The sequence below is a fragment of the Ochotona curzoniae genome, unplaced genomic scaffold (assembly GCF_017591425.1).
Source record: "Ochotona curzoniae isolate NIBS_2020 unplaced genomic scaffold, NIBS_Ocur_1.0 contig_46, whole genome shotgun sequence".
Lineage (NCBI taxonomy): Eukaryota > Metazoa > Chordata > Mammalia > Lagomorpha > Ochotonidae > Ochotona > Ochotona curzoniae.
This window is the reverse complement of record NW_024466340.1, coordinates 8496709-8518145: the sequence shown is the minus strand read 5'-3', so window position 1 is coordinate 8518145 and position 21437 is coordinate 8496709. Positions and strand designations below refer to the sequence as shown.

General features: G+C 56.0%; 1 protein-coding gene across 1 annotated transcript in view; it reads left to right on the top strand.

The window, feature by feature from the left end:
* Positions 1 to 21437, top strand: part of TMEM132D (transmembrane protein 132D) — a 259981-nt gene that overhangs the window by 175028 nt on the left and 63516 nt on the right. Inside the window, exon 4 of the mRNA XM_040986864.1 lies at positions 3588 to 3771. Coding sequence (XP_040842798.1) covers positions 3588 to 3771 — 184 coding nt within the window. The remainder of the gene's footprint in view (positions 1 to 3587; positions 3772 to 21437) is intronic.

The following is a 21437-nucleotide window of genomic DNA, read 5'->3' as shown; positions in this document are numbered from 1 at the left end:
GGGTGAGAAGAGGTGGCAAGCCTGTCAGAAGGAGCTGAAGTCAAGGGAGTCTGCACTGATGCGCCTGTGCGTGTGTTACAGCAGCATCTTCCCATGGGGCGGCGCAGGCCAGCAGGTGCATCCCTGTAGCCTCCCTGCCATTGGGGCTGGCTCAGCTGGGCTCCTTCCATGCACCTGTTTCTGCTGAGCCTCCAGCCTGGTCCGCCCATGTTCCTGTGTCTTCCCTTGGGTCTTTCTTGGTGTTGCAGCCCACAGGGACACCGCAGAACCATCATCCCTTGTGGAGAGCCACTGGAATGTGGAGAGAGCGGGCCAGCTCCCTCCTGTGCTCAGATCCGTCCTAACCTGATCACTCAATCTGTGCCCATCACCCAGATCCGCCACCACCAAGTAATGCGAATTCCAGAAAATATCTAAGAGATTCTCCGTGGACTAACCGATCGGGCAGGGAAGGGAGCAGTGCCAGTGGACGCAGCGCGAGCTGCCCCTCGCTGTGGGTACAGGGTGAGGCTGGAGTCGGATGGTGAAAGAGCCTCTGGGGGCACAAGGAGGCTCACGTGAGAAGATTCTAGAGAAATGAGAGAAACTATCTGGATCGAGGAGCTATCGTTTCTGTCTCTAGAAAGGACCAGCCGGGGAAGAGAGGGCTCCAGTCCCACAAGAGGGCGTCAGCAGGTCCCTGAGGTGCCTGTGAAAGCAAGTCCCCCGCGTGGGCGGCCACTGGGGACACTGAGCAGGACAGCGTTCCAGGGTCAAACCACAGTGTGTGTTGGGAGAGTCCCAGCAGACCGTGCACTTGGAAATCTGCCAGACGGGGCTCGGTGGCTGCTGCTCTGTGAGGTTCCAAAGGCAGTGCCAAGGCAGGGCCATGTTGGCAACCCCTGCTCCAGCCGGACTTGATGCATAAACTGCTGCACCTACAGTGCTTGTGCCCTGCTGGAGGATGCCAGGAACAGTGCTCCACGGAGAGTACCCTCTGACCAGGACAGGCCTGACCAAGCAGAGTGGTCAGCGTTGCCAAGCGTGCACGTGGTCTGGAGGCTCTTGGGAGCCAGCTACAAAAGGCACTGAAATCCAAGTTGCCACCAGTTTGCCACAAGGCCACATGTGAGCAGCTGCTCCAAGGAACGAAGGACATGGCCACAGATTTAGTTCACAGCAAGATTACCAAGAGCCCCAGGCCGAAAAAGGACGCTTTCAAGACAGAGCAGAGCCATGCCTGCTTGGACACAGCTTTGAGGTTTGCAGCTTGAAAGTGCGCACCACCACACCAAGGGTGCAGTCGTCAGAAGAGATCTGGCTGCCTTACAGCTCGACCAGGAAAGAGATCGGGGAGGAAAGGAATGAAAGTTTAGCTTTGAAGAAGAAAACACATCAGAATATAGAAAGAGTGAGGTGAGGGGAGCAGATAGCGCTGGGGAGAACCTGGGGAGGTTGAGCAGATAGCGCTGGGGAGAACCTGGGGGGTTGAGCAGATAGCGCTGGGGAGAACCTGGGGAGGTTGAGCAGATAGCCAGCTGTGACCGAGTTCTGACCCGTGACTCCTCCTTGGGATGGAGAATACAATACAGCCATGAGAGCCTGCCCCATTTTGCCAATGGGTGAACCATGCCAGCCTTCTTGTGAAGCCATGTGTGTGTGACAGCATCTGGGTATTGCTTCCCCGGCTTGGGAAGAAGGTGCCAGCTTGAGGCTTCAGGCAGACAGCTGCACGTGGCTTCTGTGCAAAGACAAGCAGGGCAGCCTGTGGAAGCTTACTCACTGCCACAGAGCAGGGTTAACAGTCACACCAGGCACAGCAGGAGAGGCCCGAGGGTGGCTCCCAGGAGTGGTGAGGGAAGCAGGCCAGGGTGCAGAGCAGCCCATTTGCAACAGAGAAGAGCTGAGTGAGTGGGCAGAGTGGCAGGCGTGCAGGCCTCCTCACGGAACGCAGTAGTGGCATTTCACTCAAGTCACAGTTACTGCTAAGCGAGTAGGCTGTAGCTACTCCTGCCAGAAAAACAGAGCAATGGGCAGCAGCGAGTGATGGGTGCGTGCGTCGGCTTCATGGCAAGCACCACTTGGCTGTGCGTAGGTATCCCGCAACACCTGGTTGCACCTGTGGAGGCCAGCACCGTGGCCTAGCAGGTGCGCCGTTGCCCACAACCTCCACATTGCGTATGAGCGCAGCTTTGACCAGCTAGGAAAGCAGGTAAAAAGCAGAGAAAAAATGGTGCTGGTGTGTGAACCCTTGCATCCATGTGGGAGACCTGGAAGAAAATCCTGGCTTCTGGCTTCAGACTAGCCTAGCCACAGCCTAACAGTCATGTGGTGGAATGAACCGGAAGATGAAAGATTTCTCTCTTCCTTTCTCTCTGTAATTCTAACAGGTAAATAAGTATTTTTTTGTTTTTTAAAGGATAAACTGTGGTTGAATCTACACGCACCCTTGAAGAGGAGGGAGGCAGAGGAGGGCACTGCCTGGTGGCCCAGAGGCTGATTTGCAATTCTCATGGCTGATGTTGCTCAGAGTTCAACATCTGTCATGTGCCAAGCGCATCGTGCGGATTGAACAAGCAGGTGTCCTCATTGCTCCGTCCGTTGTTCCCGGTCTGCCATTCCCTGGAGTCTGTTGTGGCTGCACATGGGAGGTGTTGCCTGGGCTGGAGATCATGTCTGCAGGCAGGGCTTTCTCTGGGCAGGCGTGTCACCTTCCTCCTCCCTTCCTCTCATCCTCTTCTGAATTCCACACATGTTCCCCTGGCTCCCCCCGCCTGCCCCTGTAGACCCCCACCGAAGCTCAACCCACATCCACGGCAGTAGCCTTTAAGTACATGTCAGCCAGAGTGCAGCGTGGAGTGTGAATGTGAGTGCAGTGTGGAGTGTGAGTGCAGTGTGGAGTGTGAGTGCAGTGTGAGTGCAGAGTGCAGTGTGAGTGTGAGTGCAGTGTGAGTGCAATGTGGAGTGCAGTGTGAGTGCAGTGTGAGTGTGAGTGCAGAGTGAGTGTGAGTGCAGTGTGAGTGTGAGTGCAGTGTGAGTGTGAGTGCAGTGTGAGTGTGAGTGCAGTGTGAGTGTGAGTGCAGTGTGGAGCTCTGCTGGACCCCACAACCACAGCACCTGCTGAGATAGTTCCACATGATCAGACTGCTTACTTCCAGATGCACGCCGTAAGGCTCGTCCCAGTGAGCCCACGCGAGCTCCAGGTAGCATATGGCGATTCTGATTGTGGGCGCGGTTTGCTCAGTGTTACACCTGCTTAGTTCCTGCAGCACATTGGACAGTGATGCCCCATCTGCCTAAAAGTCAGGTCCCCTTCTTGGACTGAATGCAGCTTTGGAATGGCCCAGGAACGGCTTGCACAGCACTGCAAGGAAGCAAGGAGCCCTCCCAGGGCGCAGTGGCAGAGGAGAGTGTTTGAAAACCACTTTCTCCCCAAACATCTGCCCCTGGGACCAGAGCCGCCCTTTGAAGGAGGGGGCTGGGCCTCGAGCGACAGCCTCTGAGCCCAGCAGTTGTGTCTGAAACACAGGGGTGTCAGAGCACGCGGACACGCGTGCAGGTGTGGGGCTGCGTGCAGGCCTCACTGCTGTTCTCTGCTTCCTCCCCAGTGCGGACGGCCCCACCTACGAGGTCATGCAGATCGACATTGAGATCGAGGTGCCCAGCGACCCCCCGACCACGCAGTTCGTCACGTGGCAGGTGGAGTACCCCGGGGAGGTCACTTCAGATCTGGGGGTGTCCAAGATCTACGTGAGCCCACGGGAGCTGAGCGGGGTCGTCCCCCTGGCCATGGTAAGGGAGCCCCCCGCCGCTGGCTGCCAGCTTGGGGTGGGGAAGCAGCTGAGAGATGAGAGCTTGAAGTTAGCTGTCGGTCACCAGGTCCAAAAGGTGTGTTTTCCTGAATGTGGTGGAGGTACTGTTGGTGGTTTAGCAGTGCCATATAGAAGACAAGTCAAATTCCAGGCGTTCGATGTGCATCTGCTGGTGTGTGAATCCGCGTGTGGTATGGGAAATATTCATGCCACGGACACCGGTCAGGGATGTCAGCACGCAGAGCAGCCCCACATGCAGGGCTCCGGGGCCCAGCAGACCCTGCCCGTCCCAGCAGCACAGGTGTGACTGCCACGCTAACACGCCCAGCAGGGGCACCTGATGTTTCTGCGGTGACTGGCTTCTCAAGAGAAGCCAGAAGAAATGGAATGAGAGGTGGAGCTCGTGTTGACTGCTGCTGCTTTGTTTCAAGCTGAGGAGGAGAGCGCCAAGTGCGGGCCCTCCTGTCTCAGGTTCTTCCAACCCCTAACCTTGGGCCGGGGCCTCTGTCCATGTGTTCTGGGACATGCGGGAATGGACCCGACCCCGGTTTGCCCCAAGCCTGCTGTGGACGGGAGCCCTACTCCCCAGGCCAGCACACTGCAGTCCCAGTGATTTCATTAAATGTGGCTTTGCCACCTGAAACCCCTGGGAATGTTCTGCCCAGAACAAGATCGCAAGCTGCATGTCATGTTGACTGGAGCCCGTCTTAGCGGAGGTGAGCTGGAGTGTAAGCTCGTCTTGGCGGAGGTGAACTGGAGTGTGAGCGTGTCTTGGCAGAGGTGAGCTGGACTGTGAGAGCGTCTTGGCGGAGGTGAGCTGGAGTGTGAGCGTGTCTTGGCGGAAGTGAGCTGGACTGTGAGAGCGTCTTGGCAGAGGTGAGCTGGACTGTGAGCGCGTCTTGGCGGAGATGATGAAGCTAACTGCAAGCGTGTCTTGGGGGAGGGTGTGCGACCTTTTGATGTGAAAGACAAGTGTCGAGACTGACTCTTGGTTTTAGGCCCTGCTGGAAACTTCTCTGTACACCCCTGTGATTCCATCAAAGAAACCCTCGATGTTTGACACTTTCTCCCCTAAAATGTCCTCCGGCTTACACCGTAGTGGAGATCTCTGCCCGCACGCATGATTGGCTCCTTGATGTAAACTTCTGAAGTACATTTGCGGCCCTGGGTTGAGGGACGCGGGCTGAACTGTGTCCTCCCATTTGCAAAGTTTACTCAGCTTGCAATCCCACCTGCTGTGTGCAGTGACACCCCTCCCTGAGTTCACTAATACCGAATATTAACATTCAAAAGTGACACAATTTATGAAGCAAAAAATATTGAGTTTTAGAGTTACCTTAATTTGCCTTTCTTACATTGTTTTTATTTCTTACACATTTCTTCTTCACCCTGTTGCTTTTCCCACTGGGGAAGCAGCTTATTGCTCAGTTATACATATTTGACGGGGCTGAAAAGCACTCAGCCTCGTGCGCGCACCTGAGTGGTGTTGCCTTCACCTGGGTCGCAGTGGCTCTCTAGAAGGTCTTCTCCTTGTGACACCAAAGCTTTCCACTCGTCACAGACTCTGCCTCGTGCACGCGTTCACAGAGCATGCGCTCCAATCAGCAGAGCCGTGGCCTCGAAAAATGGGACTGAAGGCAAATGCAATTTGGCATTCTGAGACAGTGGGCATGTGGGATGGGTGCGGGGCAAAGCTCGGGGCCTCACTGCTCCGTGTGCCAAGAAGGCTCCTGCCCCTCGTGCAGCTCGGCAGGCCCTTGCAAAGCTCCTTCACCAGCGGCTGCTCGTAGCCCCGGGTTCTGGCCTTGAAAGCATCCCTACTGTCTTAACCTAGTCATGCATTTCTGTGAGTTCCAGTCCATTATTTTTCTTCTGTTTAGGAAAGCATACCTCACTGAATCATGGGTAAACACGCTTTTATCCCTAGGGAGAAAATTCTGAGAAGTGTCATCAAATGTGCATTAGTGCTTGGCTAGTCAGCGAATGCCCGTGGCTGCACGCGCCCTGGCTGCAGGAGCTGGGACTGCGTTTCTACCCTGACGGGACCCTCTTTATGATGGTGCAGGCTTCTGAGGAGGTTCCCAGCTTTTCAGGTCCACTCAGCACCTTCCTGGGCCTGGCTCTGAATTTAGACTCAAGCAAGTGCTTGGGCTCAGGCAGCGCTCATGGTAGCAGATGCCGTGTGATGGCAGCTGCGGTCCCAGGCGGTGCTGACGTGTGCTGTGCAGTCAGGCAGAGAGTACAGGTTGTCACTCCTGTTCGGTACCAGCTATTTGGTGGCAGGGGCAGCTGATTGGTGGTGCTTGTTGAGCCTGTGGGCGATGTAAGCGTATCATATGCCTTCCCTGCGAGGTTTTGAGCTCAGCAGCTTCCCAAGTTGGACACGTGAGCCTCGGCTATGACTGACATTGCTGTGGGGAGAGCTGCTGTGGGCCCCAGGGGCAGGTGACATCACAGGCACCCCCCGTAAGGTGCGTTACACATTTGTTGTCACTACTGTGAACGGCCTGTGGCCATCTGAAAGGCAAGAGGTGGATTCGAGCTGGTGGTCTGGACCGGTGATGGCAGCTTGCCAGCCGCTGAGGGAGGGCAGACCCCAAGTGATGGGGCGTGTGCAGCTCGGTGTCTATGTGTGGCCACCATCTCTTCCTACAGCTGCAAGATGCACCCACAGGGCCCACCCTGGGGAGGTAAACCAGAGCTGTCACCTCCACACGGGGTCCTGCCCAGAGCTGTCACCTCCACACGGGGTCCTGCCCAGAGCTGTCTCCTCCACACAGGGTCCTGCCCAGTACAGTCACCTCCACACGGGGTCCTGCCCAATACAGTCACCTCCACACGGGGTCCTGCCCAATACAGTCACCTCCACACGGGGTCCTGCCCAGTACAGTCACCTCCCACCGGGTCCTGCCCAGTACTGTCACCTCCACATGGGGTCCTGCCCAGTGCTGTCTTCTCCACACGGGGTCCTGCCCAGTGCTGTTGCCTCCACACATGAGCACATTTACACGCTTTGGTGTTTTGGTGTTAGCCTTGGGATGGGACTGCAGGGAGGGTTTCGACGCTCAGATTGGCCGCACTCAATCCTGAAGGTCCCTGGTACAGCACAGGGCCTAGCCACACAACCTGAGACATGAGGTGGTGTCTTTCTTGCAGAATGACACCAGATGAGTTTGCGGTTTCTCTGCACCCCTGGCATGATGCCCGTGCTTGTATGCCCACCCTCAGCACCCCTGACCCGCATCCTTGCTTGACGCTCATGGCCAGGTAGGTGCCTCACCGACCAGCCCCTACGTGTCCGGTGACACCCCGGCCTCTCTGAGCTCAGGGGGCCTCTGCTGGATGAGCTGCAGCATCTGGGACCCGGCCCCGGCAGCAGCCTGCCACAGTGCCCGAGGGTACACTGCTTCACGTGGCTATTCAGCTCATTCCTGAACTCCCCGAAACTGGCCCCCCAATAGCTGAGCCCTCTTCAGAGTGGAGGCAGCCGACCGCCAGCAGATGCCTGCGTGCCACGTCCCGCGTTCAGTGCTTCCTCTGTCAGCACAGCTCAGTTGTGGCCCTAGTGGTCACCGCCTTCAACAGCAGCTCAGCTTGGGGGGCTCTTCCCTTGCCTGGCTCAACACTGAGGCCTGAAGCTCTGTGACTCTTGGGGTAAGAAAGTAATCCATTTTCGAAAGGTTTCTTTATGCATTTAGCTAGATAGCTGGCACAAAAGAATAGAAATCTTCCACCTGGTGAATCACTCCCCAAATGGCCACAGTGCCAGGGCCGGGCCGAGCTGCAGCCGGAAGCCAGGAGTTCCCATCCTGCCTCCCACTGGATGGCAGGAGTCCTTGTGTTTCGCCATCCTCTGCTGCCTTCCTGGGGACACTGCCAGGGAACCGGGCCTGAAGGAGAGCACCTGGGACTTGAACCTGCACTCCAACATGGGGTACCATGTCACAGGGATAAGCTGAAACACTGAGCCAGGATGCCGTCCCCAAGAGGGCAGTCATTTAGCAGACTAAATCTTCAGTCTTCCGGGTCTGTGCTTTGATGCCAAGATCCCACTTCTGGAAGGCCGGCAGACCACACTGGTATCTTTAGAAGCACGCGGCTTGACTGTGCTGGGCCTTACGATGCAGTGCCTGCGCCATGTACGCGTTCGACCGTGGCACGCTTCTCCCCTTGGTGGCAAGAGCCTCCTTCTTGGGCACAGCCTGTGCCCCGTCAGCACCTGGAGGACTCGGGGCCTGCGCATGTCGGCCTTGTCTGTGAGATCACCCTGGAGCCACGCTTCCTTCCTGTGAGCACTGGGCGAACAGCCAGGGCTGACCCCCAGGGGTGCGCAGTGAGCAGCTGTGAAGGAACAGTGTTGGTGCCTTGGGAATCGACTGGGTTGGGGCAAGAGGGTGCCATGGGGTCAGCCAGCTCCCCACAGGTATGAGTTTGCTCGGTTGGAATAAATGCACCAGGACAGGTGGCGGCGAAGACCCAAGTCACAGGATGAGGCTTGCTGTCCTGCAAGTCTCCTTTGCTTTTGGCATAAAAGGAGCCTCCTGGCTCCGGCTGCCTGACTTGCGTGTCAGCGTGTTCATTAATATGCAGATGCCTCTGTTGTTTTCTTAAGACATTTTGAGAATTCAGTCACACTGTGGAGCACATCACCACTTTCGTTTTTATACTTTCTCAACCAAGTGCAAATTAAGGCACTGCGACAGCCCGAGAAAAATCTTGGTCCACCTAGAGTCCCAGCCCTGTGCGTTTCCTGCGACGCCATCGCAGCCCCAGCCGGCACCAGGGTTGCCCCTTCCTGGCAGGTGTGTCCTCCCCATCACCCTGTGGCCAGCTCAAGGCCCTGGTCTGCACTCAAGGTGAGCGTTGCAGGCGAGAGACGGCAAGGTGTGGTAACCAAGCTGAAGAAAAAGAACATGCTGGAAAGACCAGGCGGGCATCTCAGGGAAGACCCGAGCACCCCGTCTGTGATCAGGCTGGGGCTTTTCGCGGGTGTGGACATGGCCCACTGCTTCTCCTCCCCTCCCTCGTCTTCTGGGACATTTCCCCCAGGACGTCCTGGGCACAGCCTGCTGCACCTGAAAGCCCTGGGTGCAGGAAGGGAGGACCAGGTGGTCCTCGGGAGAAGCTAAGCCTCAGAGAAGGCCGGCCCAGCCCCCAGGGGGCGGAGAGAGGTGAGGCTTGATGCCCAGATGCAGGTACACTGCAAGGCTTGCTTTTAGAGTCCCATTCTCTTTGCAAACCTCCGCCCTGGCCCTTTGCACACATTGGCCAATGCCTGCCTCGCCACCCATCAAGCCACTCTTCAGCACAATGAGCAGTGAAATGGACCTATTCTTGCCCCCATTGCACAGAAAGATGAGGGCAGACGACCTTGCCACGTGACCTCAGGCTGCCACTAAGAGGCCATACTCTGCCCACCTCTGTGGAGACGGGAGTGTCGTCTGGGATTGGCTCAGTATGCCAAAGGGTCTTTGGAGAACATGAATCCGAGGGAACAAGGAGCATAAAAAAAAGTGAGTCTTATTGAAACAGGAAAGTCATCGGAGAATGAATTATTTATCACGCACAAAGCCACTGCCGCTCCTTTCCAGCAACGCTGGGGCCTTTGATGCTCCCTAATGAGCCACCCTCTTGGAGGTGACTGGTAATGAGGCGGGGGTGGCGGCGGTCGGGCTTGCCGCTTGGAAAGGTGCACAGCAGAAACCACACGTGGGATGGCTATGGCAGGCGGCTCCCCCAGCCCCGGGCGTGTGTGAGCAGACCCTCAGGAAGTCACCCATTGTAGGCACCTCAGAGACACAAGACACACTCGGCAGCCTCCAAGCCCTACTGTGTGCCTGGCCAGGCCTCCTGTTCACTCAGGAGGTGGCAGGTCAACCAGTCAGAAATGACCGACAGGGGCCAGCATTGCAGCATACCAAGTAAAGCCATGGCCTTGTGACAGTTGGCATCCCATCACAGCACCAGTTCGAGTCCCTTCTGCTCCACTGGATCCTTCCAGTCCAGCTCCCTGTTAAAGACCTGGGAGAGGGAGCAGAAAATGGCCCGAGTGCTTATAGCCCTGCCGCCCATATGGAAGATCCTGATGGGGAGTGAATCAGTGGATAGATGATCTCTCTCTCTCTCTCTCTCTAACTCTGACTTTCAAAGTAAGTGAATGAACTGGGGGAAATAGAAGAGAAACCCAGGATTCCACAGCACAGGCAGCTGCCCACTGTGAGGGGCGTTGCAGAGAGCCCTGGTGCCAGCTGCCAGGGAGTGCCTCCTCAGAGGGGAGCCTGAGGAGAGCTGGCTTCCCGTGGAAGGAGGCATGAGCACCATGGCCCCAGGTAGGGGCTGTCTTGCTTCTTGTCTTGTCTTGTATGACCTCCTGGGAAAGGGAGGACCTAAAACAGGGAAGTCAGGGAGGAAAGAGTGGAACTGGATCTCCCGCCATGTTCCCCACCAAGGACATCCCCCCAGGAAGTCAGGTAGACCAAGGCAGGGTCTCCCTTGTCCCTCGGTCGGGTCTGGAAACCTTAGGTTGGAGAACCCAGCCGGAACAAGCTCTCCCTCTTGACCCTGAAGGTCAGACAAGCGCTTCTGTCTGTCCAGAGTCCCAGAGTGTCCCCAGCTCAGGATGTCTGTGCAGCTGTCCATCCCACGCCTGCCCTCGTGACCCTCACATCCCTGGGTCACCTTCATCATCTTCTGCTGGTTCTATGCCTGGAGCTCCAACCACCCACAGAGGCCACAATGCAGACATGTAAGACAGTGTTCTTGACATTGACCAGTGGCCAGGCCCTGAGCCATGCTGGAGCCTGCAGCCAGGAGCATCTTCCAGGTCTCCTATATGGGTGCTGAGGCCCAACACAAGGGCCACACTCCAGCTTTTACCAGGTGTGTTCGTTAGGAGCTGAATGGGAAGTGGAACAGCTGGGACATGTCAGGTACCCCAACACTGGCTTCCAGCTTGGCAGGCAGTGGCTTCCCCGGTGGTACCAGGACACGGGTCCTGAGAACTCTTGACTTGCAGAGACACGTGTGGTAGTGGAGCAGCCCAGCCCGTGGGAGTCCATGCGAGCTTTTTCTCCTTTCCTTTGCCATTGGTGACTGCACGCTCAGTGAGTTGCAGCCGTCCTGGGTCGTAGCAGGACGTGAAGCGCCTCACACACTGTGAGTCACAGCTGCTCCCTGAAGAGAAGTCAGTGACTTCAAACTATTTGGAAATGAGTGTATTAGAAGATCTTTTTTCACAAGGTGGTGGCTTTCACATTGGGGACCTAAATTGTTGTTTCCAATCTAGAAGTTGACACACCACAGTGCTGTTTCCTTGGCAGACGAGGAGAGTACTAGAAATGTCAACATAGAGATTTGTGCAGAGTTCAGGAGAGCCCCTGACAGCAAGCACTTCTACAGACTGCTCTTCCTTGCTTGGGGATGATGCTTGGTCATCTTCTAAGACGGACAAATCAGAGAAAGCAGAAGCTGTGTTCGGCTCAGCTTGTGCCGGCCATCTTTTCAGTGTGAGCCTAAGTGACCATTAAACTCCTCCTTAACTTCCGTTTCTGCTTGCTTTGGTGAGCTCTCACATGTAAATCCAGAAACTGTCTCTCCTGGAGCCACCCTTGCTGGTCGAGCCTGGCCTTCCTGGCAGCCTCCTGCTGGTGCCCTCGGCCCTGCCCTCTTACCTGCATCCTCTCTTGCTGCTGTCTCCGGCAGCACCAATCCTGGGGGTCCTGGGCTTGACCAGGTGCCAGTGGGTCACCACATGGACACCCAGCACCCTGTTTCCATGGTGCTTACCCGTGAGCCAGCCTCCCAGCTCCCACAGGAGCGTGCCCATGGGGCACAGCCTCAGGGGTATCCAGTCTTGTTGTCACTGCTCTTGGCTGCTCTGCTCCTCCACATGGTCCTCCATGGTCACCAGCAACAACTGAAGAATTATGGCATCTGTTTCATGCTGGCCTCCAACCATCAAGCCATCCCTTGGCCCTGAACAGGTGACAGTCACAGGCACTTGGGTTGTGTCCCACAGGCTTCCCAGTCCCATCACTGTCAGGTAGTGGCATCACTATGACTGCTGAGGACAAGAAAGGCGTCGGCAGTCTCAGATTCCCTGGGCTGCGGGGAGGGCAGGTGCCCAAGGATAAGCAGGAGCTGGCAGGAGGGACTGGAGGCTGCTCGGAGATGTTACCGTCAGGAAATCAAGGGGCCAGCGTGGTCACCCAGGCTGCTGGCTGCAGAAAATAGGACTTCTTTATTTTATTTAGAAAGCAAATATTAAAACTTTCTAATAAAGAAAAGTGCAGTTCCCACACAAAAGGGGTCTACTCACTGCTACCCACTGGGTCAACATGTGTAGCAGACGACAAATGACTGCTACCACCAGGGGCTGCGCCTGATGCTGCAGCGCGCAGTGGAGGCCAGCGTCATGGACAGGGGGTGGCCAGTTGTTGGGCCCTGGTAGGAGTTCTGGTTGGTGACCAGTTGAAGATTAAAGCCTGACACTGGTATAGCAGGTGGAACCACCATTTGTGATGTCAGTGTCCCATATGAGTTCAAGTCCAGGCTGGTCCATTTCCCATCCAGCTCCCTGCTGATGATCTGTGAAAAGCAGCAGAGGATGGCTCAAGTGCTTGGGCCCCTGCACCCACGTGCAAGACCCAGCAGAAACTCCTGGCTCGTGGCTTTGGGCCGCCCCAGCCCTGTCTGCTGGTAACATTTGAGGTATGAACCAGTAAGAAAGATCGCTTTCTCTGTCTCTGCTTCTGTCTGTCTAACTCCACCTTTCAAGCAAATAAGCTTTGTTAAAAACAAAAATAAAATAAAATATAAGATAATATAAAATAAGATTGGGCTCCAACCGGCATTCAAAGCATCAAAATGTATTTATTTATAACCTGTGACCTTCCCATCACAGAGAATTTAGCAAACATGGGCTAGGATAATTTGGCTATTGTGGGCTCAAGTCCAAAGTACGTCTCTAATCATATTTTGCTAAAGAATGGGCAATCTTCCGCAGAATCAGTCTCATTTTCTGTGGCTTGCTGGCCGTGATCGTCTGCGTTGCTATTCTGGGTCTTGTCTACCTCTCGGCTCGAAATGTGTTATCAGAGCTCAGTGCTAATCCCCAGGCCACGGCGAGCCTTGCGTGTCGGAACAAAGTGCGTGAGCCGGCAGTGCAGGCAGACGGGAAGCCCGAGACAGCTGCCACTAAGCTTCCTTAATCGCGGCATTGCGAGCAGCAGAGCTAGCAACAGGAGGAAGGCTCCTGCTCATGCCAAGAGGGCAACCGTGTCATAAAACGCCATGACGATGGCCCTCGGGTGGGAATTCTCAAAATGCCACCTACAGAATGTGGTCACGACAGAGCGGAGCGACTTGGCGCAGGACATGCTGTCCTCAAGCTGTCAGACTCGAATCAGCTAGGGTGTGTTTTTCTGGACACTCTTAGATGGAAATGGGGGCCGTCATTCCTTCGGGACTGGAAAAAGTGGCAGGATGACTTTAAAAAAGAAGGGATTTTGCAAAGCATGCTCGCAAAGACCTCAGAGTTCTCCCAATAAATATCTCCTTCACATTGGGAATTTTGTGTGAGTCTCTGGCTCGCTGTCCTATTTTGTGGAAAGGTGTTAGGAATCCCACAGCACTGTGGCAGGTAGCAGGGTCCCCTCCGGGGCGTGGCAGAGCCTGATGTCTAGGTAGCTGGGGAGAGTGAAGGGCTGAGCCCTGTGATTCCCTGGAGGCAGCCAACCTTGACTCACGGAAGTCTTTTGTGGCTACCACATTGCAGAGCAATGCCAAGAAAGGTTTACAATAGAGGGGAAGCGCCCTTCATGGTGCCCCAGTGCCCACAGTGTCGCCCAGCTCACTGCACATGCTCGTTACTATGCAAGCAGCGCGACGAGACTATTAGAGGTTCACGGCCATTTTACAGATGGGAAGACTCGGGTTCATGCGGGCAGGAATGTGCAGAGAGCGAATTGCGGTGAGGGTTCAGTTCCTGCTGCTGCCCTAGGAACAAGCTCTTCCAGAAGGAAGGCTGAGGGGCCGGGCTGCCAGGGGAGCAGGAGGCAGATGTGGGAGCTACTGCAGCGAGGCCAGCCGGCTTCTGTCACTGCTCCTGGGAACCATGGCAACTTCCTATGGGGCGCCCCACCGCCCCTTCCGGGAGTGCAGGCATTGCCACTTCCGTGGCAAGATCAGTGGGACTTGTGTCCTGAAGCAATCTTGACTCCTGTGTATCACACAGTTCCCTCTCCAACGCTCCCGCTAGGGAACTGTCCAGCCTCTTGGCGACGTCTTCTCTGCTGGAGAACACTCTCCTGTGTGCGCTCGGACATGATGAGAAATACGCAGACAGGAGGCACATCCTGCTGCAGGTGATGGGCGGGCAAGCCAGCTTGCTGGATGCAGGGACACAGCTCCTAATGCGTTCCTTGGTGCTGCTGCACAGAAGAGTCAGCAGGTCAAAGCTGTGCTGGGTGGTGTGGCCTGGCCACCTGTGGAGGCTTGCCAGCCCCTCACTAACTACTCCTTACATCTGCCACCCTGCTTGGTGCCTGTTTCAGATTCACTCGTCTGCAGTTCTTGTAGCCTCTCTCTTTCTTGTCCATTTCCGTTCGTGAGGATTGTTCTAGAACCTTCCCTTCCTCCTGTGGTCCCTCACAGGGTTAGAAGAAAAGATGAAATTGGTTTGTGTCCCAAGGAATGGCCTTTGAACTGGGAAGTTGATCTGTTAGAAATGCCAGGCCGTGGCTTGCCAGCTGCTTGGCAAAGCTGGATCCGTCTGTCCTCCACCCTGGCTTTGTGACAAGGGACCACCTCCCACAGGTGTGGAGAAGGGCAGCTGTCAGTGACTTCCTTACCGAGTCTAGTTTTAACTCCTCCCTAAGATTCCTTGATGACCTGTTAGCATTCAGAGAGTTTAAAATGCACTGAACTGCCTTTTCCAATGTAAGCTTAATTCAACACGTTTTCGCTGTCCAGTCTGGGAGCACTGTGCGCTCCTAATGTTTGCAGGAAAATTAGAGAGCCCGGTGACAAGGGAAGGGTCACACTTCACTGGCTTACACGGTCAGGATGGGGCAGCCTGGCAGCTGGATGCTCCTGCACGGAATCGGGCAATGACGAGTCCCTCAGTCAGCACCTACGCCATCGTCCTTGCTAAGGGGTCCTCCGTTCTCGGCGTGTTAACACGAGAAGAGGCACTGTGAAGAGGTGACTCGACAGGACTGAGTCCTGTGCTTGCTTGGCACCTGAGCTAGTAATGAGCTAGTAATGGACAGTCTCACCTTCCTGTGTTTAAAGACAACTGCTAGGGCTGGTGCTGTGGTGCAGCAGGCAAAGCTGACGTGTGCAGTCTGGCATCCCAGGCAGGCAAAGCTGACGTGCGCAGTCTGGCATCCCAGGCAGGCACCAGCGTGTTTTCCACCTGCTGCCCCACAATCCAGCTCCTTCCCAATGGCCTGGCAAAGAAGCAGAAAAGGACCTGAATATGTGTGCCCCTGTACCCATGTGGGAGACCTGCAGAAACTCCCCACTCCTGGCTTCACTCTGGCCCAGGACTGGCCATTGCACTCATTGTGGGTGTAAGCTAGTAGATGGGAGATATCTCTCTCTCTCTCTCTCTCTCTCTCTCTCTCTCTCTCTCTCTCTCCCTTCCAAATAAGCAAGCCTTTAAAATATTAAACAATTTCTCTGACATCTAAGTGGTGCCTGATTTTGTTGTCCTCATCTTCCTGGGCCACCACATTCAGCTGCTGATTTCCAAGCACACAAGGTCATGGAGCATTTTAAAGGCCAGTGCAAGGAAGCGAGCGTGGTTGGTATTTTGATCTGTCGGCCAAAGTGTCTTTGTGGGAAAGAAATGGGAAGGAATTAATGAATAAATTGTCCTTTCACGGATGCTATGCACTTGATTTATGTAGTGTCCCATAAATTCAAATTATATTGCCTTCTTACAAAAAATGCTCGGTGGAGTTTGCTTCATCCATTCATGCACATATTCTACAAATACATTTAGCATGTCCGTAAGTGATAAAGGGTAAAGTTCTAAATAAAGCAGGCAGAGTTGACTGGGGGCGGGGTAGTGCCAGGGCACAGGAGGCACAGGAGGGACCGAGGAAGCAGCTAAGTCAACAGTGAACAGGCTAGAGAGGCACCACGCCAAGTGTGATGGAGGACCGAGGCTTGGGGAAGGCACGAACCCTATGTTGGGAAGGTGAGGGGAGGCTGCTGGACTTAGGAGCTGAAGAGGGACCTCGGCATGGCTGGAGGAAGGCTCCTTTGCTGTCAGCTCCCAGTGCAGCATGAGCTCAGCACTGGCCAGGTGTCCAGGGCGGGGCCTGGGGAGGTGTCTGCAGGAGGACGCCGGCTCTGCCTCTGCTGCTCCAGCAGGACACCTGAGCCCAGGCAGCCAACGCAGAGCAGAGGCTGGTGAGGGTGGCTGCCAATGGTGCCTCCTTGCTGGTTGTCAGGTGGCACAGAGTGTCACACGATGAGACAGGTGGCTCACATCTCACTTCTCCCCACCCTATGACTTCATCCAGCACTGACTGCCTCCCGACACTGTGAGCTTGGGACCCGGCCCCGTCAGTCTCCCGGGAAGCCCCGGAAGCACACAAGCTCGAGGACAGTTGTGTATATTATTCCAAATGTCATGGACAGAATGAGGGGAGCATCAAGTACAGGACAAGACAGGATGTGTGCGCACGTGTGTGAGGCAGTTTGTACAAGACCAAAAATGGAGCTTGTACTGGAGAGCAGAACAGGTGCAGTGAGGGTCGGGAGGGCAGGGCAGCCTGAGAATCAAGGAGGGGACAGGGGCTGCATGGGCGCTCAGAGGGGCTGTGTGGGCACAGGGAGCACGAACACAGGGGAGTGTGTGGGTGGGCAGAGGGCTGGCGCAGGGCCTGCGTGGGCACACGAAGAGCAGTCATAGGGGCTAACATAGTGGGTGTGTGGGTGCACAGAGGGCAGAGGGTAGTCACGGGGGGTGCATGGGCATGCAGAGGGCTGACACGGGGGCTGTGTGAGTGCGCAGAGGGCAGATCCCGGTGCTGTGCTGTGTGGCATGGCGAGCAGCCCTGAGCCTGGCTCCTGGGATTGGGAGGGGAGGAGTGGGGGTGAGTGGGGGTGGGGAGCAGTGCTGGTGCCTCCCCCGTCTGATCCTAAGCATGCAGAGGAGCAGTGGCCTTGAGGAGGACACAAGTGCTTAGGCTTTAGTACCACGTCTGGAGAGACCTGGGAACTAGAGAAGGCAGGATGAGAGCTGGCAGTGTCATTGCTTGTCCCCAGGTCTGTGCAGGCAGGGCACCAGTGTCCCCTGTTTCCAAGCCTCCTGAAGCCAACACCCCGCTGGCTGCTCCTGTGTGTGGGAGTCTAAGCTCCACCTACAAATGAGAGCTCGGAGTGTCTGACTTTCCGACCCCAGTAATCCATGCTGCAGGGTGTCTTCCAGTTCCATCTGTGATGTTGCAAAAGACCCAATTTTCTCTTGGACACCATTTATGTCACAAGGCCACAGCCGCGGGCCACCCTGTGGGGTTGACGCAGCCTCCGAGCTGGGCCCTGTACACCAACCTTGCTGTTGCCAAGGCGGTGGCCAGAGCAGAGAGACACCATGGCGACAGGCGGCCAGCGACCACTCTTGGTCAGCAGTCTTGCAGCCACTGCTGCTGACACAGACTCCCCGCTTTACGGTGTGCACCAGATTCCCACTGACTCTGCTGAAAACTTCCAGAAATTCTTCTGCATTAACATGCACAACCATTTTGAAAATAGTAGTACTAATTTTAAGGCAACCTTAAATAGTACCTCTAAGATTGTCACCAATTAAATTTGGAGTCGCTAACTTTGCTCAGGCAAGAGGAGTGGTCTTTTGCTCATTGTCCCGTGTTGCTTGAGAGCTGCTTCCACCTGCTGTGCCGGTGGCTGACGAGCAGGCCCTGCCACCACATTACCCTTGCCTCGTCCTCTCCCAGGAGACACCCCACACACACCTGTGTGCGGGGCTTGGCTTTCATCTCCACTATTGTCCTCACGGTTCTGCACTGTTGTTGCTTCAAGTCAGAGGTCTCCGAATGGATGAGCATAGGGACCGTGAAAATGGGCAACATTGGATCCAGAAGTGCTCAGCCCTGGAGTTGAGTCCTGGCTACTGACCCAGGACCACAGGTCCTGGAACTGAGTCCTGGCTGCTGACCCAGGACCACAGGCCCAGGAGCTGAGTCCTGGCTACTGACGCGGGACCACAGGCCCAGGAGCTGAGTCCTGGCTGCTGACCCGGGACCACAGACCCTGGAGCTGGCTGCTGACCCAGGACCACAGGCCTTGGAGCTGGCTGCTGACCCAGGACCACAGGCCCAGGAGCTGAGTCCTGGCTGCTGACCCGGGACCACAGGCCCTGGAGCTGGCTGCTGACCCAGGACCACAGGCCCAGGAGCTGAGTCCTGGCTGCTGACCCGGGACCACAGGCCCTGGAGCTGGCTGCTGACCCGGGATCACAGGCCCTGGAGCTGGCTGCTGACCCAGGATCACAGGCCCTGGAGCTGAGTCCCAATTCCTGCTTCCTGTTATGTGTGCCCTGGGAAGCAACAGGTGATGGCTCGAGGACCTGAGTCCTGCCACCCGTTGGGGTGCCCTAGGTTAAGATCCTAGAATCCGGCTCTGCCTTGGCCCAGCCCTGGCTGTTGGCAGGCACTTGGGGAAGAATGCTCTGCATGTCTCTCTGCCTTCTAAATTGATCACAATGGCAATAATAGTAACAGCAGTATTTCAAACATTGCACATGTCTGCTTTCTAGAAGATGGGCACGAGTCGGCAATGCTGGCCAAGTTAGTGAGCATGGCTGGCATCCCCTGCCTTTCTGCATTGCTGAGCCCAGGGGTGTCCACTAACGTCCTTTCAGGCTCGTCCTCTGCACGTGGAGATGCCAGGCCAGGCTCTCTGGCTGTGCAAGGGCTGTGCAAAGAGACGCAACCACAGCACTAGAATGAGCTTTCCTGATCTCAAACCCCAGCACTTGGTGAGGCTGAGGCTGGGAGAAGCAGTGGCTGGCCCTGGGACATCCTGGAATTCAGTGATCCATGTGCAGCCCATCCCAGCAGCTGGCTGGGTGTATGGCTGAGTTCTGAGAACCAGGGCCTGGAGGAAGGAGGTGATGGCTCCACCCATGTGGAAGAGGCAGTGGTGCTGAGCAGCTGGATTCATGAGGTGGGCAGAGTGCTGACACGTGTGTGATCGCAGTGGCCGTTGGCCATTATCCTCATGGCCGTCACTGGTTGAGGGTGGGGGAGTGTGACTGTCACCCAGCTGTGCCATCACTGGTTGAGGGTGGGGGAGTGTGACTGTCACCCAGCTGTGCCGTCACTGGTTGAGGGTGGGGGAGTCTGACTGTCATCCAGCTGTGCCGTCACTGGTTGAGGGTGGGGGAGTGTGACTGTCATCCAGCTGTGCCGTCACTGGTTGAGGGTGGGGGAGTCTGTCACCCAGCTGTGCCGTCACTGGTTGAGGGTGGGGGAGTCTGACTGTCACCCAGCTGTGCTGTCACTGGTTGAAGGTGGGGGAGTCTGTCACCCAGCTGTGCCGTCACTGGTTGAGGGTGGGGGAGTCTGTCACCCAGCTGTGCCGTCACTGGTTGAGGGTGGGGGAGTCTGACTGTCACCCAGCTGTGCCGTCACTGGTTGAGGGTGGGGGAGTCTGTCACCCAGCTGTGCCGTCACTGGTTGAGGGTGGGGGAGTGTGACTGTCACCCAGCTGTGCCGTCACTGGTTGAGGGTGGGGGAGTCTGACTGTCACCCAGCTGTGCTGTCACTGGTTGAGGGTGGGGGAGTCTGACTGTCACCCAGCTGTGCTGTCACTGGTTGAGGGTGGGGGAGTCTGTCACCCAGCTGTGCTGTCACTGGTTGAGGGTGGGGGAGTCTGTCACCCAGCTGTGCTGTCACTGGTTGAGGGTGGGGGAGTCTGACTGTCACCCAGCTGTGCTGTCACTGGTTGAGGGTGGGGGAGTCTGTCACCCAGCTGTGCTGTCACCCCATCTGGATGAACATGAAATGATTTCTGTGTTGTTGAAGGAGTCTGATGAGGAAGTAATTAGCATGGGCACTGCACATTTCTATTTGGGTCTGTTCTCTGTAAATATTGCCACCAGGGTCTCTGCTCAACATTTACTAAGCAAAGGTTAGGCAAGGCAGGCAGGAAGGAGGCAGGAGAGGGCAGTACTGCAGGAGCGTACTGAGCACAGACACCTGCAGGAGCTCCCGGATGGAGGCAGGTGAGGGCTGGGAGAGACCCAGTTCTGGGAGGAGCCAGCAGGTGAGGATGCTCTGCTTCTGGAAAGGACGTCCCCAGTGCAAGAAACCTTGCTGTCTTGCCTTCAGGCCTTAATCTGAGTTACAAAGAGAGAGAGCGCCACCCACTTGTCCACTCCCTTGGTGGCCTCAGTGGCCAGAGCTGGGACACGCACAAACCAGGACCTTCTTGGCCTCCCACATGAACAACAGGGGTCCAAACACGCGTTCCATCATCCACTGCTTTCCCAGGTGCGTTAGCAGGGAGCTAGATGGGAAGTCCTCCCCCTTCCCCTTCTCCCTCCCCCTTCCCCCTCCCCCTTCCCCCTTCCCCTTCTCCCTCCCCCTTCCCCTCCCCTTCCCCCTTCCCCTTCTCCCTCCCCCTTCTCCCTCCCCCTTCTCCCTCCTCCGCCCCCTTCTCCCTCCCCCTTCTCCTGCTCACCTTCCTGGCTTAGCTCTCTTACAAAGACCAGGCAGTACTTGTCTTCCTGTGTCTTTTTTGTTGCAATCAACATGATGTCCCCTAGGTCCACCTGCTTTCCTGAAAACAGTAGAATTTCATTCACCTTAACAGTTGAGTAATATTCCGGTGTGTGTGCGCATAACACCACATTTTCTTGACTCATTCATGTCTTGATGGACACCTTGGTTTACATGAAGTTTCATTTCATTCCATTGTCCATGAACTTTCTGCGCCCCCTTTAACAGGTGGGCTGTGCAGCCCCGTGGTTGTCCAGCCCTGACTGCTCAGCAGACAGCGATGCGCTCTTAGCCTCGTGGCCGTGACCGTCTCCTTGCTCTGGAGCTAGGCAGCTTCCATGCTGTGGCCAGCCCTGGGAGTGGTGGCTTCTGTCCACACCTTGCGGCCTCCATGCCGAGCAGCCGAGTCACTGAGAAGACGCTTGCTGTCTCATCCAGGGCGGAGAGCTTCCCCAGGGCGTGTGCAAAGGCCTGCCAGCTCACCCATCAGCCCGTGCATCTTCCACGTCCAAAACCCCTGACGTGCAGAGGCTTCTGGAAGAAGAGGTGTGAGCTTTTATTTCTTTTTCACTTTGCACCTTTTCTTTTTTTTCTGATCATCCTCTCAAGACCTCGAGGTAGCTCTGTGTAGTTGACTAATTTCAGGTTTTAAAAGCACAGGGAAGTGCTCATGTTTGAAGTTGGCCTATGAGAATTATGCAGCGCAGGGGAAGGCAGTCCGTCTGAGACTTTCATTGATGAAGCCCTTTTCACTTCGCATAAAGGCCGCATGGAAACCCTCGCTTTTTCTTCTTCGCCCGCCCGGGGATGCTGAAGGACAGCTGGAATGCTGCAGAGCCTGGTTCCCTTTTGTCAAGGCCTTGATTTAAAGCCGATACCGATCAAGAAGTGA